A 27,929-nucleotide genomic window follows, 5' to 3' on the forward strand; every position below is an offset into this window, starting at 1 on the left:
ATTCAGGAACAGATTCTTCCCTTCTGCCACCCAATTTCTGAATGGACATTGGACCCATGAACACTACCTCACTTTTTTTTCTCTTTTTGCACTACTTATTTAATTGGTCATTGTAAATTGTCCCATGATTAGGGTAGGATTAAATCAGGGGATTGCTGGGCAGCACAACTTGAAGGACCAGAAGGGCCTATTCCCCTCTGTACCTGAATAAATAAACAACAAAAGTGCATGAAATAGAAAAGATAATGTATACAATTGGGGTGGCGAGGTGGAGATACGTCTCTACCAAAGGAGGTAGAAGATGCTCCTTCCTTCCACCAGCCTGCAGATCACCCCTGGGCAAGGTGCAGCACCTACTTAGACCCCCCCCCACCCCCCCGCCCATCTATCATGGTAACATGAAGCCATGGGAGCAGGTGGTGGATGGTCGTATGAGCAGCCGGTGCAGATCACAAGTCCTGGTTATGCGATCACTGACGCCAGGCAGACAATCTCTGAAGATGGCTGGGGTCATCCATCTTGTAAAGACACTCCCCAGAAGAAGGCAATGGAAAACCACTTCTGTAGAAAAATTTACCAAGAGCAATCTTGGTCATGGAAAGACTATGGTTGCCACATCATATAACACGGCACATAATGATGATGATGATGAATGTATACAATAATGATTTCTTTCCCCTTTACAAAAATGAGATTAAAGAAACATATTTATCTATTACAAAAAAGAGTTAAATAAATTAAGTCTGTGTTGATCTGCTGTACTGACAGAGAGCAATTCAGCAAGCTCTTCTGTCAGCACAGTTGTGTGCTGGTTAGCACAACACTTTACAGTACAGGCAACACAGGTTCGATTCCTGCCACTGCCTGTAAGGAGTCTGTACGTTCTCTCCGTGACTGTATGGGATTCCTTGGTTTCCTCCCACAGTCTGAAGACGTACTGGTCAGTAGGTTAATTAGTCAATGTAAATTGTCCCATGATTAGGCTAGGATAACATTGGGGGTTGCTGGGTGGCACTAGGGTCAAAGGACCCGAGGGGCTCATTCCACACTGTATCTATATAAATAAAGCTTTGTTCTGTGTAGTACCCATTGTGCAATATATTGAAATGATGAGAAAGCCAGAATGTGGCATATTCTACAGATTTTGGTAGACCTAGATTGTTGTCTCTTTGAGGGCTTTGCTATTGATTATGTGAAGGTTTTGGAGGGGGTGCTGATGCCTCCTTCTGAAATGAGTGGAGGAAGGGTTGATGCTGTGCTGCTGCTTGTGTGTCAGGGGGAGGGAGGGCTTTGGGCGTTTGAATGTTTTCCTGTCATTCAAACTTCGGGGTTTTCTTAGTTTCGGGGACGTCTGTGAAGAGTAAGAATTTCAGGTTGTATACTGTACACGTTCTCTGATATTAAATGGAACCATTCATACATTCTGTGCTGGTTTCTTTGAAGCTTCAGATTTATTAACACTAAGGAATAGTTTAAGTGATGATTCCTGGATGAACTTGAGTTACAAAATATTTACCCGCACAATTATCTGTTCCGATGAATGAGCAGTTAATAGATAACTCTGGTTTTGACTGAGTGCATACAGACCAACCACAAGCATGAAATACCTGTAAAAGGAGAAAGTTCAATTACGGCAAGGACTGTTTCCCTTTTAGTAATTATCCACAGATTATTGCGACGTGTTATGAGAGAATAAATGTTCAATTATATACAACTATAGAAAGAAAAGGAAATGTTTACCAGCATCTCAGTAACAACTCTATGACTGTGTTTTACTTCAATCACATTCTACCTCTGATCTGGATTAGGTTTCCCCTTCTTCCTCATGTTGTTCGCAGTTGTTTTACCAAAATGTAGTCTTCCTAAGGTGATTTTTGTTGTTTGGTCTCCTGGCAAATCAACCCTGTAAAATTAAATACATTGAAATCTCTCTAAGCTACTTTTTCCAGATGAGTACAGTATGTTGAAGAGCAAACACGAGGAAATCTGCAGATGCTGGAAATTCAAACAACAACACACACAAAATGCTGGTGGAACACAGCAGGCCAGGCAGCATCTATAGGGAGAAGCGCTGTCGACGTTTCGGGTCGAGACGCTTCTCCCTATAGATGCTGCCTGGCCTCCTGTGTTCCTACCAGCATTTTGTGTGTGTTACAGTATGTTGAAATCACTTTAAATTCCAGGTTGGAAGAATGTGGAGAATTGACAGGTGTTTACTCAAGTGTGACTCTCTCATCGCAGTTTGTTGATTGTCAGCTGCAGTGTCAGTTCCAGACAGAGATCGCCACTTTATACAATTAGCACCTGAATGCTCAGTTAGTCTTTAACTGTAAGCTGCAGAGTTGTAAAATTAGTCAGCTCCATGGGTACTGGCCTCTGTGATATCCAGGACATCTTCAAGGAGTGATGCCTCAAAAAGGCAGTGTCCATTACTAAGGACCCCCATCACCCAGGACATGCCCGCTTCTCACTGCTACCATCAGGAAGGAGGTGCAGAAGCCTGAAGGCAAACTGTCAACAATTCAGGAACAGCTTCTTCCCCTCTGCTATCTGATTTCTGAATGGACATTGAACCCATGAATACTACCTCACCGCTTTTCTAAATTTCTGTTTTTGCATTACTTATTTAATTTAACTATTTAATATACAAATAAACCTACTGAACTTCATGTTTCTTTCCTATATTTATCATGTATTGCATTGTACTGCTGTTGCAAAGTTAACAAATTTCACGACACATGCAGGTGATATTAAATCTGATTCCGAATTGAATTGACTTTATTACTTACATCCTTCATATACACCAGGAGTAAAAATTCATCTAAGTGTGCAATGTGCAATTTATAATAAATAGTATGTACCACAGGATAGTCAATATAACATAAAAATACAGTTGTGTCAGCATAAGTTACTCTAAATGTATATCTGAGAGAGGGAATCTTAACCCATTTTAAGAAGTAAGGTGTGAATGCTACTGACACAAAGACTCATTTCAATATATGTTCAGCGCCGTCTACAAGCCTCTCATTCACTACTGCTGGAGGAAGGTGTCTGCGTGTGATGATCTCTCTCTGTCCCTCTTGCTCACTGCTCCAGAAGGCAGGACCCTGCACTCAGATGGTCTTTCCCTCGATGCTGTCGGAAGTTCTGGGTCTGCAGTTGTGGACCGGACTCTATAGTTCATGTTATGATGTGTTTCCAGTTGTTTGTTTTTGTTGCTGTTATTCTGGGTGATTTTCAATCGGGATAGACCGCAGATAACGAGTTGAACTGAATATGCCTGGACTCTCTCAATTTTGTGTTTTATATTCTGTGTTCTTCACACATATTTTTGTTGCTGTTTGCAAAATTTGTTTAGTTCTGCACATGGGGACAGAGGTTGGTGCTGTTCCATGGCTTTCTTTGTCTGTCTATAGGGAAGACAAATCTAAATGTACTTTGAGCCTTTGAAGTGAAAAGAATTCATATTTGAAGAGAATATGAAAGAAAAAGTAGACAAGTAGAAAACTGTTTTACAAAGCTTTGGTATAGAAAGCGATACAACCGTCATGAAAGATGGATGCAAATAAGGGCACAGGGAAATATTGATCTAGACATATATCCTAACATTTTAAATACAATTTTGAAATTAATTTGGGTTAGGAGATTCTCCCTAAGACACTGAAATATTTCTCCTTTTTATTTACAAGTGTACAACGTAATTCCAGCCTTGTGTTATTATCAAATTCTTTTTTAAATAAGGATAGGGTCTTGCCCAAAACATCTACTGTTTATTCCTCTCTCTAGAAGCTGTTTGACCTGCTGAGTTCCTCTGGCATTTTGTGTCTGTGTTGCTAAGAACATCCCCCATCACTGTTATTAAACAATTTCTATCACAGTTCTTGCACATGCTTGTCCCTCGTCCAAAATTTGTTCCAGCTTCCTGCTGATTTTGGTGAGCATCAGTGAAATACCTAAATGCATTTCAAAGCTGAGCTTGGCAGAAAAATAGCAGCTGAGTGACAAATAACTTAAAATCTTCTCTACCAATCTGGAAGGGCGTTCAGGAGCCTAAAGACCCATACTCAATGATTCAGGGATTCCCCTCTGCCATCCAATTTCTGAATGGACATTAAACCCATGAATACTACCTCATTACTTTTTTTGCACTTACTTATTTAAGTTTACTATTTTATATACACATATGTTACTGTAATTTGCTTTTTATTATTAAGTATTGCAAGATACTGCTGCCACAAAATTAACAAGTTTCACGACATATACCGGTGATATTAAACCTGATTTTGATTCAGCCACTTTCTGATTGTGTTTCCCTACAGATGCACAACCAACAATGACAGGAAAGCTGTTAGCATCATTGTTTCTGAGGTAAATTGTTACTGATAAAGTCTCGATTTGAGCCTTCCTATCATTTTTCCCACATTCTGCCTGTGGGCGATGCTGAGTTTTCCAAGTTAGCTATGCTTCACTTTTAAAACTTCATAATTATAATGGACTTTATTGTAGCTGTTACCTGATTGGATTAAAAAGTTTCTTGCTGCGGTCAGATTGAGATTGCTCAATGTTGATCACCTGATTTGTGGCTTCAGCCTGTGAAGAAAAATAGCAGTTTCATGATTGCAGTCCTTTATTAGATGTATAAAAGAAAGCCAAATAAGACCGTAAGATATAGGAGCAGAATTAGGCCATTTGGCCCATCAAGTCTGCTCCACCATTCAATCATAGCCGATCCAATTTTCCTCTCAGCCCCAGTGTCCTGTCCTTCCCCCATATCCATTCATGCCCTGACTAATCAAGAACCCATCAACCTCTGCCTTAAACATACCCAATTACCCAGCCTCCACAGTCGCCTGTGACAACAAATTCCACAGATTCACCACTCTCTGGCTAAAAAAGTTCCTCCTCACCTACGTTCTTAAAGGACGCCCTCTACTCTCCCTCACCATAGAAAACATCTTCTCCGCATCCACTTCATCGAGGCCTTTCACCATTCGTTAGCTTTCAGTGAGGTTTGTGGCATTTAAGGCAGAGATAGATAGGTTCTTGATTAGGTATGGAGAGAAGGCAGGGGAGTGGGGATGACTGGAAGAATTAGATCAGCCCGTAATTGAATGGTGGAGGAGATTTGATGGGCTGAATGGCCGATTTCTGCTCCTAATGTGGTGAACCACGTATACCTGTCTGGACACGCCCCCTGTTATAAGTAAGGTTCACCCGGCCTCTCAGTCTCCAGGATGTAGTATGGTGGTCACTCACTGCTTGTTCCTTCTTCCAGTCAATAAAAGCCGATATCTCGCCTTATGTCTCAGAGTGAGTTATTGATGGTGTATCAATTTTATTGACTGGAAGAAGGAACAAGCAGTGAGTGACCACCATACTACATCCTGGAGACAGAGAGGCTGGGCTCAGGCCTCAATTGCCTTTATACAGGGGTCTGTGGGAGGAGCCACAGGAGCAGTCAGCAGGGGGTGTGTCCAGACAGGTATATGTAGTTCACCACACGGGGTCTGTGGGAGGAGCCACAGGAGCAGTCAGCAGGGGGGGTGTCCAGACAGGTATATGTAGTTCACCACATGGGGTCTGTGGGAGGAGCCACAGGAGCAGTCAGCAGGGGGGGTGTCCAGACAGGTGTATGTAGTTCACCACACGGGGTCTGTGGGAGGAGCCACAGGAGCAGTCAGCAGGGGGCATGTCCAGACAGGTGTATGTAGTTCACCACACCTATATCTTATGATCTTATAGTCTAGGTCATCCCTTATTTTTATGAATTCCAGTGAATACAGGCCCATGCTGTGCCCTACCATTAGTACTAGTTCTGTTATCCTCCTGGCTGTCTCTGAAGCCTTGAGTCCCCACTGTCTCCAGCGATTGTCTCGAATTCACAGGACCTCAGTCACCAATGCCGTCTTTTCCATCTCACACACAGCAATACTAAATGGGAAGAACACTTTGCTACCAGAATTCCTGAAGCACACGTTCTACCAACACACTTCACAACTCTAACTCCAGTCTGAAAGTGTAGTAACTGGAAAAAGCCTTCTTCAACTAGCAAACAGCTTTAATTGATCTCTGCAAGCTTTTCTTAGCCATTCCAAAGCACTAAATAGAACTCAGCTGAAATATTTTACACTCTTCTGGGCATCACATGAAGAAAACAGACAGAGTTCCGTCAGAGAAAGAGGGAGGAAGCAGAATTCAATCAAAATCACGTTTAAAGGAGGAATTAGGTAAATACTTGATGCTAAAATTTCTAGGGTTCTGAAGTAAGAGCTGGTCAGTACGACTAATTAAATATTTCCTTTGATTAGCAATGCTGCAGAAATTCACATTAATAATGTAGGTAGAAAGCACAATCTATACCTCAGTCACTTCTTGCAGAAATCATTTATGCACTACAGTCAGAAGCAATCACTTAGAGTGGTTCTTGTTATAAGTGTTTGCATTCTGTTCAGTTTAAAAGTGATAACATGTCAGTCATAATTTGCATTTAGCAATTAGAATAATTAAAATGGTACTGGGATAATTTAAGTGATTGCTATGCCTCGTGGAGTGGCCCTGTTAACTATGATAAATTAAGTGTAGTAACTTTAATGCATTCACTGCCTTTCAAACCTTCATTTCAAATTGACCATTCAGTTTGTCTGAAAATTATTAGCTGTTGTTAACCATCTGCTCTTAACCCCAATACAGTAAAACTCAATAATTTGGGACGGTAGTGGTACCAGTCTATTTGCTGCTATTCAGCTATATTCCATTCTATTTACTGAGGCACAGCACAGAATGGACCACTCCAGCCCTTCAAACTTCACCACCCAGCAGTCCCCCGATTTAATCCCAGCCTAATCACGGGACAATTTACAATGAGCAATTGCCCTCCCAACTGGTACACCGTTGCATTGTGGGAGGAAAACAGAGCACGCACCCAGAGGAAACCTACGCAAGGACATAGGAAAGGTGGGAATCAAACTCCAGTCAAAGCATTGTGCTAACCACTACACTACCATGCTGCCTGATTAATTCTAGTAAATACAACACACTTTTACATCACTTTGTTTTTAATGGAGTACACAGTACTGTAAAACAGGACTCCAGTGAGCCTGGATGTGCAGGTGAGAAGGGACCCCAGTGAGGGTGGGAAACAGGGCCCAGGCGCGTTTAGAGGGAGTTTAGGAATCGGTGCCCGGTGAGCCAGATCCTGAACCATTAGCTTTACTGATTATCCTGATAATGAATGGTCAGAGATTTACATACCAGCTCATATAATTTTAAATTACGGGCGTACAAATTTAAGGTAAATTCAAGTTTATGGTTAAATTTTCCAGATAACACTGAAGCTGGTTTTGTATAAATCAAAGTTTACGATTTCAAATTAATTGAAATACAATATCTTGAAACTTCTAATATGCACACGTTCCAACTGTGAACATTTCCTATAGACAATACTCTACATTTTAGGGATGTATATAGATGATTATTTAAACCCTAAAAACAACTTTTCAATTACAAATCTAATTTAAAACTTGCCTTTACTCCAAAAATATTCAGGAAGAATGATTCAATTGGTTTAAAGCCCACAGGTGTTTTGACATATTTTGGATTTCCAATCAAGCCAACATGAACTGTGACCTGGAAGTGGTTCTTCTTCTGACAAACAAATGAACCATCCACTGTTGAAAAGTTAAATCCTTTGTCTGCATCTACTTGATATCCTGGAGCAGATCTAATAAAAAACACAGAAAGTTAAAAATTAATTTTACATACACCCTTCTGGGTACAAAAAAATATGGATTAATGAAATAGCGTGCACGGCAGTAGTCAAAACGTACTTCTGAAACAGGAAAAACAAACACAAAACAATTTTTCAAAGCATTTTGGAAAAGGAATGTATCAGCCGTTTTAACAATGAAGCATTTCCAATTGTAATATTAGAGAAAAAAAGTCAGAATATCATGCCCTTTTGTCCAAATACAATTCAGATTTTATTAAAATATGCATCAGTGTTTGTAAACCTTACCCATAAACAATGAAGATTTAGGGCATGAAGTGAAATAGTATCTGTACACAGAAATTTCTATCAATAACCATCAAACTTCCATGGCACAACAAAAGTAACCATACAATAGGCCAATAGGAAAATGGTGTTTTGTATTTAAGATATTTTCTAAAGATCACGAGATAGATAAAGATCAGCTGTATGTGTCACACGTACATCAAAACGTTCGGTGGAATGTGTCATTTGCATCAAATCAAATCAGTGACGATTGTGCTGCACAATCCTTGTGAGGATTGGTAGCAGAGTGGTTAGCACAATGCTTTACAGCACAGGCGACCCCGGTTCAATTCCAGCTGCTGTTTGCACATTCACCCATGAGTGTATGGGTTTTATCTGGTTTCCTCCCACAGTCGTGTCAGTTGGCATCGAGGGCAGTTGTAAATTGTCCCGTGATTAAGTTCGGATTAAATCGGGGGATTGCTGGGCAGTGTGGCTGCAATAAATATAAAGTGTCACCACCATTCCAGTGCCAACATATCACTGCCACAACCCACTAAGCCTAAGCTGTGGAATGTGGGAAGAAACCAGAGCACTGGGAGGAAACCCATGTAACCATGGGGAGAATGTACAAACTCCTTACAGACAGTGGCACAAAGCAAACCCCAATCTTATTGTTGGCATTGTAAAGCGCTGCGCTAACATTCTGCCCTTATGTCACATAACCACAAACCTTCAAATTAAAAGTTAAAGAAATTTTTAAAAATACTTACAATTCATTGTAACTACTGTCACATAATGTCGCCCATTGATTGGGTTGGAAAGATTGCCATTTCAAACGTAGACAGCCCTGGTCCATAGAAACTCCCGTTTGCCTGTCCGTATCTAAACTGTGGTTATCTGCACAGTGTTCTCTAGAATCTATGTTTCAGAAAATCAAGTATGTATATTGATAAGGCTAGTCTGACAGTAAATTAGAAGAGAACTCAATCTACGCTGGATACATTGGCTACAAAGAAAATCTGTAAGATGTTTTACTCAACAAAATTTAATAAATGAAGATAAGTTAACAAATATTAATATTAATATTACAAAGGAAGTGTTAATTAGAGAATGCAATGAAATTAAAACTGGATTTAACAACGCAGAATGCATGCACTTGATAATGAATTTAATCATTGAAGGGAAGTCTGCATAAAATCACAAATGTACCATTTTCAGGTAGACAGCCAAAGGAAAGCAAAACTGATGTGAGCTGATTTTTAATTTAGATTCACATACAAGTCATTGTCATTGTGTGGCCCAGCCAATCCCCTCCCCATTTCGAGCAACACAGACCAAGTGTTGGCAGAACTCAGCAAGTCAGGCAGTATCTATAGAGCAGGGCTCCCTAACCTGGGGAATCCAGACTCCTTGGTTAATGGTGGGGATCCATGGCATAAAAAAGGCAGGGAGCCCCTGCTATAGAGGGGAATAAACAGTCACCATTTCAGGCCAAAAGCCTTCATCAGGGCTGATGAACGGCTTTGGCCCAAATCATCGACTGATTATTCCTCTCCATAGATGCTGCCTGGCTTTCTGAGTTAAAACACAGAACATAGAATAGTACAGCACATTACAGGCCCTTTGGCCCACAATGTTGTGCCGACCTTCAAACCCTGCCTCCCATATAACCTCCCCACCTTAAATTCCCCATATACCTGTCTAGTAGTCTCTTAAACTTCACTAGTGTATCTGCCTCCACCACTGACTCAGGCAGTGCATTCCACGCACCAACCACTCTGAGTGAAAAACTTTCCTCTAATATCCCCCTTGAACTTCCCTCCCCTTACCTTAAAGCCATGTCCTCTTGTACTGAGCAGTGGTGCCCTGGGGAAGAGGCACTGGCTGTCCACTCTGTCTATTCCTCTTAATATCTTGTACACCTCTATCGTGTCTCCTCTCATCCTCCTTCTCTCCAAAGAGTAAAGCCCTAGCTCCCTTAATCTCTGATCATAATCCATACTCTCTAAACCAGGCAGCATCCTGGTAAATCTCCTCTGTACCCTTTCCAATGCTTCCACATCCTTCCTATACTGAGGCGACCAGAACTGGACACAGTACTCTAAGTGTGGCCTAACTAGAGTTTTATAGAGCTGCATCATTACCTCGTGACTCTTAAACTCTATCCCTCGACTTATGAAAGCTAACACCCCATAAACTTTCTTAACTACCCTATCTACCTATGAGGCAACTTTCAGGGATCTGTGGACAGATACCCCCAGATCCCTCTGCTCCTCCACACTACCAAGTATCCTGCCAGTTACTTTGTACTCTGCCTTGGAGTTTGTCCTTCCAAAGTGTATCACTTCACACTTCTCTGGGTTGAACTCCATCTGCCACTTCTCAGCCCACTTCTGCATCCTATCAATGTCTCTGCAATCTTCGACAATCCTCTACACTATCTACAACACCACCAACCTTTGTGTCATCTGCAAACTTGCCAACCCACCCTTCTACCCCCACATCCAGGTTGTTAATAAAAATCATAAGAAGTAGAGGTTCCAGAACAGATCCTTGTGGGACACCACTAGTCACAACCCTCCAATCTAAATGTACTCCCTCCACCACGACCCTCTGCCTTCTGCAGGCAAGCCAATCAATTCTGAATCCACCTGGCCAAACTTCCCTGGATCCCATGCCTTCTGACTTTCTGAATAAGCCTACCACGTGGAACCTTGTCAAATGCCTTACTAAAATCCATGTAGATCACATCCACTGCACTACCGTCATCTATATGCCTGGTCACCTCCTCAAAGAATTCTATCAGTTCCTGCAGCATTGTGTGTGTGTTGCTCAAGCTTTCCAGCATCTACAGAATCTCTGGAATTTATTGTTTGTCCCTCTCTATTCTACCTACTTGCTATTGTGTTAAGTGCTTTGGGATGTCCCTGTTACAGAAATTCCAGATTTATAACACGCTACATGAATGGATGTCTTTGATAAGCATCTATAAAGGGGAATTAAGTCTTGGGGCCAAGTATGAGTGTCCCAAGCATCATTTTAATGCCTGGGAAGGTTTTCACAAAGGTAAACACAACACCAACATTCAGGATGAGATAGTAAATTGGATTAGATATTTGCTTTATGGGAGAAGCCAGAGAGTGGTCATAGATGGTTAACTCTCTGACTGGAAGCCTGTGACCAGTGGAGTGCCGTAGAAATCGGTGCTGGGTCCATTGCGGCTTGCCATCTATATCAACAATCTGGATGAGAAGTGGTTGACTGGATCAGCAAATTTGCAGGTGACTCCGAGATGGGGGGTATAATGGACAGCGAGGAAGACTATCAGAGCTTGCAGCAGGATCTGGATCAGCTGGAAAATAGCAGATGGAATTTGATGCAGATATGTGCAAGATGTTGAACTTCAGTAGGACAAACCAAGGTAGGTCTTACACAGTGAACAGTAGCACTGAGGAGTGTGGTAGAACAAGAGATCTAGGAATACAGGTCCATAATTCATTAAAGGTGGTGTCACAGGTTGATAGGGACAAAACGAAAGCTTTTGGCACATTGGCCTTCATAAATCAATGTACAGGAGATGGGATGTTTTGATGAAGTTGTATAAGACATTGGTGAGGCCTAATTTGGAGTATTATGTGCAGTTTTGGTCACCTACCTACATGAAAAATATAAATAAGGTTGAAAGATTACCAAGAGAAATAAAAGCCAAAATGTGCAAATCAGATGTCTCCAAAATAATATCTTTTTTCTCCAACAATATTGAATAAGGCAGTCAAAGGGTTAGACTTAAAATTTACTTTGAAAAGTACAGAGAAAGTTTGGAATACTTCCTTCCAATATTTATCAAGACTCGGACATGTCCAAAACATATGAATTAGTGCAGCTTCTCCATTGTTGCATCTACCACAATAGGGAGATATATCCAAATAAAAATGAGATAGCTTATCTCATGTGAGCCCTATGAACCACTTTAAATTGTAGGAGGGAGTGGCGGGCACATAATCATGCTCAATGTTATGTCATGCTTAAATTTAGAGAAGATCCGTTGTTCAATTTCTGAATCTAATCAAGACTTTTAAATATTGTGGGGACCATTTCTGAACTATTTTCAAAACCTTTGATTTGCTCTTAAAGTACAGATGTTGGCTGATAACATATTTCACTATATGATAAGGATTTTTTTCCTTGAAGCCTCAAAAAATGTGATATATAATATATATCTTCTTGTACTCCGTACTCTTATATGTAGAAATTAACAAAAATATTGAAGGAGAAAGATTACTAAGAAAATTTACAAGGACATTGCTGGAGCTGGAGGATCTAAGTTAGGTGGAAAGATTGTGTAGGTTAGGACTTACTCTTTTGAACACAGAAGATTGACAGGAAATTTGAATTATGAAGGGTATAGATAGAGTAAATGCAAGTCATCTTTTTCCACTGAGGATGGGTGGGACTACGTGTGGAGGTCATGGGTTAATAGTGAAAGGTGAAAAGTTTAAGAAGAACATGTTTAAAGGTTTAAAAGTTTAAAGAGAGGCATCTTCACTCAGAAGGTATTGAGAGTGTGGAATGAGCTGTCAGAGCAAGTGGTGCATGCAAGCTCAATTTCAATGGTTAAGAGAAGTTTGGGTAGGTACCTGAATGGCAGGAGTATAGGGGGCTATGGTCCTGGTACAGGTCGATGTGACTAGGAAGTTTAAATGATTCAGCATGGACTAGATGTATATGACTGCTGTATTTCTATGATCTCAAGGATCTAAGGGATGGTAACATCTAATTTTAATTTCATGGTCAACGATGGATACAATTGTCCTGGAAGTGATGCAATAAAGACTAGCTAGATTGATGTTTTGGATGAGAGGATTGTAACATGAAGAGACACTGGGTAGAAGTGCCTTATATATGCTGATGGGTGCATGGAGAAGGGTCCATATCTCAACTCTTCATAAAGTGAAGCCAGGTCATCTGAGTATGCATCACAAAACATGAGCTGGAAATAAGTTAGTCCTGATGAAGGGTCTTGGCCCGAAACGTCAACAGCGCCTCTCCCTATAGATGCTGCCTGGCCTGCTGTGGTTCCACCAGCATTTTGTGTGTGTTGTTGCTGGAAATAAATGCTCTGTTTACCTCTTACCACATGAACTGCATGAGAATTACCGTTACTCTGGATCTCAGTTTACTAGGCAGTTATTTGTGAATCTCTGCTCCCAATGCAAGTTATCACCTTAATGCAAGATTCTGACACAGTAGATTGAAAGGTATTCTTAACAGAGACGAGAAAACAAGAGGGGCATTGTCTGAGCTGCCTAAGGAAGAAAATTATATATATATAGAAAGAAATGGATACAGTTCCAGTATGTGTGTGTGTGTTGCCTTATTTGATCTCAGCCAGACCTAGAACAGGACTGCAATTAGCAACAGGCCTCTTAAATCAGTAAATACACACTTCTACTTTCAGTACTTTTTTCCTTCGCACATAATTGTGGAAATCCTTACAACTTGCTTTTCTATTCCTCGTTTAAGATCTTTTTTTTTTAAATTTAGCTTACCCTAGAATTCAATAAGAAAATTGCTTCATCACCTGGCAGCCATCAAGATAACTTTATGGAAAAATAAAACTTCCTTTACACAATTTGTATGATAAGGCTTTTGGATGAACTGCCAGACATGTTCGTGATGAAATGGGAGTTCAGCATGAAACCAAACTTGAGTTTCCAAGGAACACACACAAAATGCTGGTGGAACACAGCAGGCCAGGCAGCATCTATAGGGAGAAACGCTGCTGACGTTTTGGGCTGAGACCCTTTGTCAGGACACTGACAAAATTTCCAAGGCACTTCTTAGATGTTAATATCAAGAAAATAATAATTTCCAAATCAATCATCTCTACTTGATGGGATAATGTTAGATGGGATAATACTAGACAGGTATATGGAGGAATTTAAGGTGGGGGGGTTATATGGGAGGTAGGGTTTGAGGGTCGGCACAACATTGTGGGCCTGTAATGTGCTGTACTATTCTATGTTCTATGTCTCTGCCCCAGCCTTAAACTACTCTTGCTTTACAAAGGGAGAACAGCCTCACCACGGATCACTGACCTCATCCATCTGCAATTTCTCTATGTGCAACAATTCCAATAGTGATGACCATCCAAGTCTCACAATGTGGTGAACTACATATACCTGTCTGGACACGCCCCCCCAGCTGACTGCTCCTGTGGCTCCTCCCACAGACCCCTGGATAAAGGCAATTGGAGACACTGCTCCTCCCTCAGTCTCCAGGATGTTGTGTGGTGGTCTCTTGCTGCTAATCATGGTCTCTTGCAACTAATAAAAGCCTATTGTTCGCCTTCCGTCTCCGAGAGTTATTGATGGTGCATCACACATGGAATGAATCAATGATTCTACTCATTACATATGTTACCCATTCTATTTTCACAGAGAAATTAACTCCTTTAAAAATAGAACTAACTGAAAACAATTAATACAGAATTTATCCAATTTTCCAGTTGACACAAATTGAAAGAAAAAAACCAAAACAATTTCAACATAAACCTACAGCAATCTTCTTCAATTTCATTCCACGTGTCATCAACAGCGTCCTCAAAAAACTCAGAATGTTTCCTTTTGTTTGAATGCGGAATTAAAACTCTAGAACACAAGACGTTTTGTGAGACATTTGCAGAATATATTTTGTACATTTTGACTGTATCCTCAATAGAAACAATTTTTCAATCATTTTCTTTTTCCAGATTGGACAAGTAATCACAATCAGACCAGAGAAATAATAGTGGGCTTTAGGAAGGTGCAGAGGAACCATCCCGCTCCACGCATTCACAGCTTCTCCGCAGAGAGAGTTAAATGCACCAAGTTCCTGGGAGTTCACATCACGGACAACCTCACCTGATCCGTCAATAGCTTCTCCCTGAATAAGGCAGCACTGCAGTGCCTCCACTTCCTGAGGAGAATGAGGCAAGTGATTCTCCCCTCGTGCCCACCTCCCCTTGCCCCCATCTTAACTGAATTTTACAGGAACACCATTGAGAGCATCTGGAGCATCTGCTGTGGAAGCAGCAGACCTTTGGACTGAGTGCCCTTACAAAGGACTTTGAGAATAGCAGAGAAGATCATCAGGATCTTCCTACCACCCGCATGGCCCTTAATGTTATTAAGGAACCCATCCATCCGTCCAGCATCCTTTCTGACTTTCAACCATCAGGCAGGAGCCCCCAATGCATAAAGACAAGAACAGTCAATACAGGAAACAGCTTCACCCCCAGGCCATTAGGCTCCTGAACTCCCTGCCACATCGCATTTGAAGTGTCACCAGATAATTTGTACTGTACCCTACAGTATTTAATTTATGCACTTTACTTTGTCTTACCTATGTGTAATTCATTTGTAGATTTAATTCTTACTTTCCTGAGTTACTGTGTGTTATATGTGTGCTTTACTGTCTGATCTGGAAAAACATCTCATTTGGCGATATACGTGTATATAGTTAAATGACAATAAACTTGACTTGTTTGATTATAAGTCAGTTAACTAAAATGCAACGTGAACATCAATAATTACACTCAGATTTAACCTGGTTTAGATATAGCAAGTACTAAAATATTAATTCAAATGTACGCTGCTTTCCTGAAATAAGTTGGACTCACTCGGAAGGGTGATTGATGTTCTGCTGGACGGGAACAGTTGGCAGACACGTATAACTTGAAGGTACTGAGCAGTTGCTCGAAGGTATAGTCACATGAGGTTTCACAGAGTGTTCCCGAAGTCCATTATATCTGCACTGTTGCGGCAAGTTAGAATGAGTAGACACCGCCAGTTCACTGAGTGCACAAGAAGCTTTACGATGGTTCACCGAAGAGGTCTGTCTCATCTGGGGGTGGATTTCAGCAGTCCAGGTACCTCCACGCTGTACATCTAAATAGAATATTAAATTAATCCAGTATTTCTTACTAAAGGGCATGCATCCTTCCAAACTGGATGATATAACTGCCTCACAGCCTGGTATGGAAACACCAATGCCCTTGAATTGAATACAAAAAGTAATGGACACAGTTCAGTCCATTACAGGTAAAACCCTCCCAGCCACTAAGCACATTTAGATGAAACACTGTCACAAGAAAGCAGGGTCGTCCCACTGCCCAGGACACGCTCTCTTCTCGCTGCTGCCATCAGGAAGATGTACAAGAGCCTCAGGACTCACACCACCAGGTTCAGGAACAGTTATTACCCCTCAACCACCAGGCTCTAGGGGATAACTTCACTTGCCCCATCATTGAAATGTTCCCTCAACTTATGGTTTCACTATCCATCTTATGTTCCAACATTTATTGTTTATTTATTATTATTTCTTCTTTTTGTATTTGCACAGGTTGCTGCCTTTTGCACTTCGGTTGATTGTCCAAGTTGGGTGGTCTTTTATTGAATCTGTTATGCTTATTATTCTATAGATTTGCTGAGTTTGCCCACAAAGGAAATAAATCTCAGGTTTGCATATGGTGGCAAACAGTATATGTACTTTGATAATAAAATTTACTTTGTATTTTAAAAAGCAAAACTGCAACTTATCGCATTGATGTACAGTGTCATTGGAGACAATTTACTCCATGGTATCTATGCTGTCTGCACTTAATCCACTTCACAATGACACACAAAATGGTAACTCTTTTTCTCTTCACAGATACGATTTGACCTGTGCTTTCAACTATATAACAGATTCCCTCTAAAGATAGTAAAAAGCACTCTCTATGGAAGAACAAGTTACAATTTCCTCTCAATTAAGCATTTAACATTTAACATTTGACAAGTATATTTTTATGGATATCGTCCAGTTCTATCCATGCTATCAACTACTTATCTGTAAAGTCTACCATCTTTTCAAAAGACTGTTCTGAACTTTGTCAAAGATGGTTTTATTTCCAAAATATTCTTTGTCTAGTCTCTTTGATGAAACCATATATTTCCTATTAATTAATCCTACATGAAGTTAAGAGATCATGTCACTCAAATGATCTTGTTACCTACAGTGCAAAATAAAAAGTTCATAGGAAGGAAAATTAGTTTTTGATACAAAATGTAAGAGATTATACAAATGTTGGACATCCAGCGTAAAACACACAAGAAGTCGTGGAGGAGCTCAGCAGGTCAAGCAGCATCTATGGGAATGAATAAAGAGTTATTCTGAAAATAATCACATTCCTTTACAGAGATCAGGAAATATGGCTCAGAGCAGAAAATAAGACAGGTATCTAATGTTGAAACAGAAAGAATATAATTGGGAGAAATGATAAAGCATTAATAAATGCAAAGAAAAACTGCTTTGCATGAAATAGTATGATTAAGTCATTCCAATGGAAACTCAATACTCTTCATTTTCCTGCTCACCTATAATATAGTTCATTGCCCTCTGGTTCTTCACTTAAGTTACTAAGTTGTGAACAGCTGAGAACCCAGTTCTGTTCCCTTGCCAACACACCAAAACAGACAGCTAATTAGAAAAATGGACGATTTATTTCTACTCAATTTTATTCCTCTATGTTCAACCTCCTTAAATATCGAGATTAGATCATATCAGAGCCAGATTTAATACTTATTTCCCTATTTATTTGTTGAGATACAGCGTGGAATAGGCCCTTCTGGCCCTCCAAGCCATGCTATCCTGCAATCTCCCGATTCAATCCCAGCCTCATCATGGAACAATTTACAATCACCAGTTCACCTACCTACCAGTATGTTTTGGACAGCGGGAGGAAACTGGATCACCTGGAGGAAACCCACGCAGTTACGGGGAGAATGTACAAATGTCTTACAGGTAGAATTGAACCCAGGTTGTCTTGGTTGTAAAGTGTTGTGCTAACCACTACACTACCGTACCACTCACAACATTGACATGTCATGAAATTTGTTGTTACACGGCAGAAAAATATATATGTAATTGTGTATGTATATATACATACACACATATATTCACACACACATTTTATATATATCGACACATACAGGCAGACAATTTCTGAAGAGTATCGAGATTATTATATATATATAATTTATTTATTTATTCTTCAGAGATTGTCTGCCTGGCATCAGTGGCCACATAACCAGGACTTGTGATGTGTATCAGCTGCTCATACAACCACCCACCACTTGCTCAAGAGTGACCTGCAGGCTAGTGGTGGGAAGTGCCTTTGATAGAGGCGTTTCTCCACCCCGTCACTCTGCAGGGTATAATGTGAGCATTGGAGCCTACTAAGAGAACATTTGAACATCAGTAACACAGTTGGCAGTAAGGGTTTTGTAGTTATATCTTAACATGCATTTTAACATGCTATTGAAAAGCTTTGCTTGACAACTCTTTCTTGCAGTATCGATGTTGTACATGAAAGCATCACATACCTTTCATTTGTGGAGGTGAAAAGCATTCAGGAACAGAATCCGGTGGTGACTCTGGTAATGAGCTGTGTTAACACAGAAAATTTTTAACTATTGCAATAAATATATGCCAAACAACACTACACTACTTGCTTATATTAGTCGAGGTGCTGAATTCAAAAGGCAAGAGGTTATGAATTTTATAGCCACTTTTACAATTTGACAAAACTCTGGTTACGCCACATCAGGAGTATTGAATACAGTTCTGATTGCCTCACTGGAGGAGGGATGTTGAGGCTTTGGAGAGGGCGCAAAAGAGCTTTACCAGGACGTTGCCTGGTTTAGAGGGCATGTGCTATCATGAGTGGTTGGACAAACTTGGGTTGTTTTCTTGCAAGAACCAGAGGCTCAGGAGAGATCTAGTAGAGGTTAACACAATTATGAGAGGCATTGATATAGTGGACAGAGAGTACCTGTTTCCCAGGATTGAAATGTCTAATACCAGAGGGCGTATATTGAAGATGAGAGGCAGTAGGTAGGAGAGCTTAGTGTTTGGGTGATTTTGATTTGCTTTTTATCATGGGCCAAATAGTCTGTTTCTTTTCTGTATTGTTCTATGTTCTATGCATTTGAGTATTTGCTTTACACTAATGTAGTTGTATAGTAGAACTCAGAACCAGTCCAGTAATATGTCAAGTTGTTGTAGTAGCAGAAAGACAGCATATCAGAGGGTCCATTAGATGGAAAACTTAAATCCTACTCATGATACAGAGAGCAAATGGCACAAGTTAACATGAACACTTCGCATTAGTCCGGTAAGAAACTAAAAAAGGATACCACTCAGACACCTAACTTCACCAAAGGCACAGCAAATGACAGGAACAGAAATTCCTTTACTGATCATCATACATTATGAGATTAGCAGTTGAATTCCCACTGCCCTACATACCTGTATCTCATAGCAGAAAGCCCTCTAACACCAACCCTCCATGGCCACGTGTGAAAAGTGACCGCGACAAAAATCATTTTGAACCCATGCCACTGGCGTTTTAGGACAAGGAGGGAATAAAAGCAGGCAGGGAAGTAAAAATTCTTTAAATCATGCAATCCAATTTCAGAATTAATAAACCTCAGGAACTAAGCAGACTTAGTGACCCTTCAAAAGTTTGGGAATAATTTCATTGATGGAGAGCCCATGTAGAAGTTACATCCATCACAGACAAAATGCATGCACGGCCCATGTCATAATCATGTCTGTCAGTGAGTCACTTCACCAGCATAGAAATATGTGTAAAATCATAGAAGTAGTTCAGGGTCAGGTTTTTTATGAAAGGTATTGATACACTTAAACTATTCCAACAAGTTAACCATGTCACAAGGTTACTTACATGGCTCCTGGTTCTAAGTCATTGCTAATATATTCTTCCAGCATACTGGTGTCAACAAAAAGATTCTCCAGTTCTCCAGTGACATCCTTACCTAAGGGGAAAATAAAACTCTGCTACTTTGCACAACAGAAGTTCAGATTATAATACACAGTGTTATGAGTGATGGACAGACCTGATGGACAATGGGGTGCAGAGTTAACCATTCCCCCCCCTCCCCGAGAACTACGAACTATTGCTGTTGCTATGCTGCTCATGAGAAAGAGAGATAAAGCCCAGGCAAGAACATCTGCTACAGATAAGATGGGAGAGAGAGTGGTGATTTACTGTATTTTGACTCTTCCTGGATTATTTACCTTCCACTACAAGGACTTTACTTTGCTCGTTAACATTCCTCAGGAGATAGCAGGAGTGGCCTGATTTGATGGACACAGTCATTCAGAGTTGATGGATAGCTGAGACCCCGTGACTGGGGATAAAAGACAGGTCTGGAGAGACACCCTTCAGACACACCAGTGGACACTGACTGAGTGTCGGGAGCCCACAGAAAGGTGGGGGCTTCAGAGACCGAACCAGGAGATCAGTCAGTAAAGCTCACAGTGTTACAGCAGGGCCGGTGGGGACTTGTGTGTGTGTCCACTCATGCCAGAGTGATGAGTCCACCACAGAAGAATGGTCTAGCTGAAGACCAGAGGGGTCATAACTGAATGGCCATAATGATATGACGGATTAAGAAAGCCACAAAAAAGGTTTGTCTGTCGCAACTGTTGCTGTTACATCTCGCTCTCTCTCTCTCTCTCTCTCTCTCTCTCTCTCTCTCCAACGATTTCAATACAACAACCATAACTACTTCAGCATTTATGAACTGAATTCTATACTTTCCTATGACAATTCATTTACCCCTAGACATCGATAGAGCTTGTTTATTATTGATTATTATTATTCCTACACTTTTAGGTTTATTACTGCTAACTTGTTTTATATGTATATTTGCATTTCTGATATTGTATTGTGTAGTTTACTAATAAACGCCTTTAGTTCAGTACCACCAGACTCCAACAGATTCTTCTTTCTCTGCTGGTCAGACACCCAGTTACGGGGTATGTAACAACAGAAATAGTAAACGTTACTTCCGTTATGGCACATGCATCTATGGAAGATTAAAGCATTTATGTTTTCAGATTTATGACTTTATTTTAAAAAAACAGAACTCTCTTATTGTCACAGAACTGAGCTGGAAGAAGCAGCGGTGGAAATACACTCAATGGTCACTTTATTAGGTACCTAATAAAATGGCCACTGTGGATATGTTTGTGGTCTTCTGCTGCTGTCGTCCATCCACTTCAAGGTTGAATGTGTTGTGCATTCAGAGATGCTATTCTGAACACCACTGTTGTAACATGTGGTTATTTGAGTTACCTTCACCTTCCCCAGGTTGGAAATCCCTCCTATAGAGACTGTTGCGTATGAAAATCCCAGAAGATCAACAGCATCTGATACTCAAACCACCCCGTCTGGCACCAAACAATCATTCCATATTCAAGGACACTTAGATCACATTTCTTCCCTATTCTGATGTTTGCAATGAAAAAATGATCCACTTGACCATGTCTCCATGTTATTGTGCACTGTGTTGCTAAGATATGATTGGTTGATAAGATATTTGCATTAATGAGCAGGTGCACAGGTGTACCTAATAAAATGGTCACTGAGTGTAAGTATGATAGTGAGCTTCAGGAGACTTTTAGACAGACATGTGTATGCTTGACACAGACTTTGAAAGCTCCTGTGCTGCATGATGTCATGATGGCACCTGTGTACAACGCTCCCTTGGTCGACATCTTCTGGATAGACCGCTAAACTGTTTATTTCACTTCTTTTACATCTGTTTGTCATCTTAAATGTGTTTTTGGAACTGTTTTAGCCTGGGATTTGGAACTTGGAGATCGACTGGGTGATCCAATGTTTTGCTGACTCCAAGAACATTCCGGAAAGTGAGTGCGAGCCTTGAGGCGAAGAAGCTACGAGACAGTGCATGAGCCAATGTTCAACTCCATTTCGCCAATTAAATCTTTCATTATTCACCAATTAAAGCAACGAGGGAGATTGAAACATTGAGGCAAATGCAGAAGGCCAGTGAGGTTTCAGCATTGACTACCTGCTGATAGAGAAGGAGCCTGTGTGGCCTATTGCTATGTGCGGAGGGTAAGGTCTCTGCGTTCGAGTGGTGTCTCACTCTTTCAATGATGTCAGAGAATGTGTCTGAGGTTCTGCATTTATGGATTTGGACGATGGACATCTTCAGACTTATGGCTTTTATATTTGGTGTTGTCATTCTTTCTTTCTCATTGTATTTTGTACGGGGGGAGGGGGGTTTGAGAGGGTCAATGTTCTTCTTGCGTTTTGTCCAGGGGAAGGGGGTTTGGAGAGTTGATGGTCGTGCTACCATTCGTCTTTTTGTGTGGGGGTGGGGGGTAGGTTTGCTGTTTCTCTTTGAACTGACTTCCATGGTTTTATTTGCTGTGTGGCTATCTGGAAAGGATGAATCTCAGAGTTGCATATTGCATGCATACTTTAATAACAAATGAACCTTTGACCCTTCCTGTTTTACTAATATCAATGTAGAACTTAAAAAATTCATAAAGATGCTGGTAAAAAGCTGGCCAAATCCAACCCAGTTAATTACCATCCGGAGAGTCAAATCTGAATCATGTGTGAACTGTTGGAAGGGAAGCATTAACAGGACTATCAACATCCACTTACTTTACAAAGGCTCAGTTTTGGTTTTGCAGGGATCTTCAAAATCTTCATTTAAACAATGACAATGAAGTATATTCCAGAGGCAAGATCAAAGTGACTTCTCCTGTCATCTACGCTGAGGTGTTAGGGATGCCCCACCAAAACTGAAGTCAATGAGGCTCAGAGAGAAAACACCCCTGCTGAAAGTATTACAATAAATCTGCAGATCCCTAAAATGTAAAATTAAAACAAAATGCTAGAAATACTCAGCAGGCCAAATAGTGTGTGTGGAAATGGGAAAATTAACATTTCAGATCATGGCATTTCATCAGACTAATAATAAGAATCAAGTTAGTCTGGATAGCAGAGAAGATGGGGGAGGGTGAACTTCTCTGATAATGGAAAAGCAATGGTACAGTTAGATAATGTCTTCACCATGTCTGTCTGATGTTTTGTCTGTTAGGAAATCCCGTAACTGGATCACTTACCAGCAAAGATAGAGAGGTCCGTTGAAGTCTGATGGTACTATTTTTAAAAGTATTTATTGATAAAGGGCACAAAAGTAAGATTAATGCAAACATACAGATAATATACGTCGTCAATATCAAATCTAAAGCACGGGTATAATAATAACCAATAAGAATTAGCTCTATCGTTGTCTAGGGGATAATGTATTGTCCGATGGAAAGATAACAGTCACTGTTAGTTCATTCAAGCTGCAGCGTTTTTGGGTTTAAGAGCGAGGCGTTTTAAACTTGCCCAGGTCATTTATGATGCCAATCCGTTGAGTCAGGGGAGTGGGTTCCCCATTGTTAGCTAAAAGCCGTTTTCCGTGATTCCAGCCACCAATTCCAGTAATGGAACTGAATGCACATGGCCTCTTTCAGATGACTTCCTGCTGTTACGTGGTCTCTTAATGTTTCTTCTGGTGTGTCTTAAGGGGTTGTACCCCAGACCCTCTTTTATACTTCCTCATGGGGTCTCAGATGTCAATCAGGTTGGGGGTGTGCACTCTCCCTCAACCAGCCCACTTTGCCTGAGGGTGTTCACGTAGTATAGTATCTCAATCCACAAATTGGTCTCCAATAGACAATGGCCATGTCCCGTAGCTTTACATCGCCGGGGAAACGAGCCAGCCTGCATGTCTCTTTTCCCATTTCCTGGGCCCCTTGACCCAACCCAACAGTGATCTTGCGATTCTCACAAAGGAGGGGGCTACGGACATAACATGCCAATGCCGCATTGTCTGACTAAATGAAATATAAAGCAAAACATGGCAAGTTCTCAGAGTGAGGCAGTCAAGTAAAGCTAAAGAATGCAACATGACCTTCAGAAGTCCAGATGGAAGGTGAGGTTTTGTTCCTCGAGCTACTTATTGTAAGAGTGAAGGCAGCCTCAGAAAGCAAGGTCTTTTTCTTTTATTATTTTTGTACTATATTGTTGCAGCAGAATAACAAATTTCATGCCAGTGATTCTGATTAAGAATGGGATGATGAATTAAAGCTCAGTCATGACTGCAGACTGAAGACAAGCAAACCATAAAGCCATTACCCTATCTGCTTTTGATAAAAATAACAAGGAAAGCTCTTGGACTTGAAATATTGTTAGTTTCTCTCTTCACGTACTGTCCGAGCTGCTCAGTTTTTCCAGCATTTTCTGTTTGTATTACAGATCACACTGTAAGTGTGGAGAGGGAAAATCATTTCAGAGTGAAGACACAAGAGAGACAGAGAGAGTAATGCAACCTGAAAGACTGCAGGTCGCATTTTTGAGTGACACCAAGTGTGAGCCATATAACAATTACAGCACGGAAAAAGGCCATCTTGACCCTTCTAGTCCGTGCCGAATGCTTACTCTCACCTAGTCCCACCAACCTGCATTCAGCCCATAACCCTCCATTCCTTTTCTGTCCATATACCTATCCAATTTTTTTTAAATGATAAAATCAAACCTGCCTCTACCATTTCTACTGGAAGCTCATTCCACACAGCTACCACTCTCTGAGTAAAGAAGTTCCCCCTCGTGTTACCCCTAAACTTTTGTCCCTTAACTCTCAACTCTTGTCTGAATCTCTCCTACTCTCAATGGAAAAAGCCTATCCACATCAACTCTATCTATCCCCCTCATAATTTTAAATACCTCTATCAAGTCCCCCCTCAACCTTCTATGCTCCAAAGAATAAAGAACTAACTTGTTCAACCTTTCTCTGTAACTTAGGTGCTGAAACCCAGGTAACTTTCTAGTAAATCTCCTCTGTACTCTCTCAGATTCCAAATAAGAATCTGCACACAGCTTCCATCGCAACCCCCAACCCAACAAACCATCAACACAATGCGTACTGCCCTGTCAACCCCAGCTCATAATATTGAGACTCAAAATAGAAATCAATATGGTACCTAGCTTTGCGTCTGAAGGTGTATTAACCCGTAAATAGATTAAATCTGTTACATTAAGAGCAAGCAAAGAGCCTAATGTATAAGTATTTTCCAACAAGGCAGGAAAGCTTTTCCCCATAACAGTTAGAGTTTCAATTAATTGTACTTGGGTTAAAATCACTATTTCTTCAGAACTTTGACGGGTGAAGCCCTCCCAACCATTGAGCACATTTACATGAAACGCTGTCACAGGAAAGCAGTGTCCATAGTTAGGGACTCGCACCATCCGGTGGTGACTCTGCTGAATTCATTGGCACAGGCAGCTGTAGATTTATTTAAGGCAGAGGTTGATAGGTTCTTGATTAAGGTTCTTCAGGGCATGAAAGCATATGGGGAGAAGGCAGGAGATTGGGGCTGAGAGGGAAAATGGATCAGCCATGATAAAATGGCAGAGCAGACTCAATGGGCCAAATGGCTTAATTCTGTTGCTATATTTTAATGCTCTCTTCTTACTGCTGCCATCAAGGTAGAAGGTACAGGAGCCTCAGGACTCACACCACCAGGTTCAGGAACAGTTACCCCTCCACCATCAGGCTCCTGAACCAAAGGGGATACTATTCTTGTGGGCATACTCAACAAATCTATTGAATATGAATCTCAGGGCTGTAGATGGTGACATATATGTACTTTTATAATAAATTTACTTTAAACTTTGTTATTTCAAATTCACAGGCAAAGTTTAAATCTTTCACACAGATATTTGTAATGGTCAAGGAACATTTTCCTTTCTATTTCACATAGTATGTGGTGAGGTATATCAGGATCACGTGTCTCTGCTGGGCACTGGAAACATTAACAGTGATGTATGGATACAAGATGAATGTGTCTGGATCAAGTAAGGGGCACTAAGATTCAGGCAGATTGATTTTTAAAAGAAAACTACATATTTGTCAGTTAACACCACAACCAATTCAATTTCACTTCTCATTTAATTCTGAAATATACTGGCAGTGAAACTAGAAAGCCAAAAAGAAACCATTACAAGCTATATCATTACGCCTCCTCCCTCACCTCCTTCTGGGTGAGACAACACTTTACCTGTGAATCTGCTGGCATTGTCTATTGGGTACAGTGGCCTCCTCTACATTGGTGTGACCCAATGCAAATTGGGGGGCCACTTTGTTGAGCACTTCCACACCATCCACCAAAAGCAGAATTTCCCACAGGCCAAACATTTTAACTTTGTCCCATTCCAACATGTAGGTCCATAGCCTCGATGAGGTCACCTTCAGGGTGGAGGACAAACACCTTATATTCTCTCCGGGTAGTCTCCAAACTGATGGCATGAATACTTATTTTTCCTACCAGTAAAAAAATTATTCTCCCTCTCCTATTCCTTCCCCCTCTCTGGCCTCTTACCTCTTCTCACCTGCCCATCACCTCCCCCTGGATCCATTCCCCTCACCTATCAGATTTCTTCCTCTCCACCCTTTACCTTTCTCACACACCTGGCTTCACCTATCACCTCACCCCCAATCTTTTAATTCTGGCAGCTTCCCCCTTCCATTGCAGTCCTGAAGAAGGGCCTGAGCCCAAATTGGCAACTGTTTATTCATTTCCATTGAATCTGCCTGACCTGATGCGTTCCTCCAGGATTTTGCTATTTGCTTTGGATTGCCAGCACCTGCAGACTTTATTGTGCTTATTATTCATTATATTTTACATTAAAATTTTGAAAAATTGCCATATCTAATAAAATGGAAACTATAAGAAATCGTGAGAGTGATTTACAGGTAAGCAATCATTGTGCCACTGTGTACGATTCATTTTATTTGCTATCCCTGACTCCAGTATCTGGAGTTAGTAACAATAGTCTAAATTTAATCATTTGCAGATGTAGCCCATGTGACCCATGGACCAGGTCTGCTGGGACACAAAGCTAGGGCCTGATCAACCCTGGCTGGGTTGCCTGGGCAAGACTGCCTGATGTTAACTGATTGAGATACAATGTGCAATAGGCCCTTCCTGTGCTTCAAGCCATGCTGCCCAGCAATCCTCTATTTAACCTTAGTTTACAATGACCAATTAACCTACCAACCAGTGCATCTTTGGACTGTGAGAGAAAACCTGAGATTCTAGAGGAAACTCACAGAGTCTCAGAGAGAATGTACAAACCCCTTACAGGCAGCGGCAGGAATTGAACCAGGGTTGCCTGTACTGTAAAGTGTTGCGCTAGCCACTAGGATACTGTGTTGAAAGACCCAAAACACCCAATGCTCCCAGGTTACATCACTGATGTGTCCCAGCGCATCCCATAATGTATCTAGCATCATAGACATCTCTACATGTTGCTAAAGGACTACAAACTGACAGTTATCAACACCATTTGATTTCTTTCAAGAATTGGAAAAGATATCACATTCGGTTTAAAATGATGAATGCCAATAAAAAGCTGAATCAAACAGTTGAGAATCTGAGTTCCAGCAATTGTTCTTTCCTTTCGGTTAGTCCTGACGAAGGGTCTCGGCCCGAAACGTCGACAGCGCTTCTCCCTATAGATGCTGCCTGGCCTGCTGTGATCCACCAGCATTTTGTGTGTGTTGTTGTTTGAATTTCCAGCATCTGCAGATTTTCTTGTGTTTGCTCCAGCAATTGTTAATTATTTTCAGAATAGGAGATTCACAGAGATGAAGTATTCTTCAGAGCAGGTAAAAATGCATGCAATTTACAGTATCTCGAAATGTACTTTGCATTTGCCTTTTCTCCGGTAGTCAGTGCTATGTTACCTTTAGTGGAACAGATGGCCGACACTAAAGTTAAGGGGTACAGAGAAGCATCTTGTAAAGAATAAATTATCTTAAATCAGATACAAATGCTGAAGTCAGAAGGCATTTTTCCAGAAATTAAGAGAAATGGTGGCTGTGCTTGTTAGTGCATCCAACGGTTTACCAGAGATTCTTCTTGATGAAATAAAGGGAAACAGAAGTATGAATAGGATGGTGGTGAATGATATTGGTAGCTTGGGTTGAGGCATTTGATGTTGCAGTGTTTGCCCAGC

At 40.9% G+C, this 27,929-nt stretch overlaps 1 protein-coding gene across 1 annotated transcript in view; it reads right to left on the minus strand.

Annotated features, from left to right (window-relative positions):
- The window catches only part of LOC132397850 (myelin regulatory factor-like protein), a 71,105-nt gene that overhangs the window by 40,558 nt on the left and 2,618 nt on the right, over nt 1-27,929 (minus strand). The window contains exons 2-10 of the mRNA XM_059976600.1: nt 19,761-19,851; nt 18,397-18,458; nt 15,654-15,921; nt 14,552-14,643; nt 8,764-8,911; nt 7,525-7,720; nt 4,514-4,590; nt 1,793-1,903; nt 1,517-1,607 (exon numbers count right to left, since the gene is read on the minus strand). Of these exons, the coding sequence (XP_059832583.1) occupies nt 1,517-1,607; nt 1,793-1,903; nt 4,514-4,590; nt 7,525-7,720; nt 8,764-8,911; nt 14,552-14,643; nt 15,654-15,921; nt 18,397-18,458; nt 19,761-19,851 (1,136 nt within the window). The remainder of the gene's footprint in view (nt 1-1,516; nt 1,608-1,792; nt 1,904-4,513; nt 4,591-7,524; nt 7,721-8,763; nt 8,912-14,551; nt 14,644-15,653; nt 15,922-18,396; nt 18,459-19,760; nt 19,852-27,929) is intronic.

The sequence above is a fragment of the Hypanus sabinus genome, chromosome 8 (assembly GCF_030144855.1).
Source record: "Hypanus sabinus isolate sHypSab1 chromosome 8, sHypSab1.hap1, whole genome shotgun sequence".
Taxonomy (NCBI): Eukaryota; Metazoa; Chordata; class Chondrichthyes; order Myliobatiformes; family Dasyatidae; genus Hypanus; species Hypanus sabinus.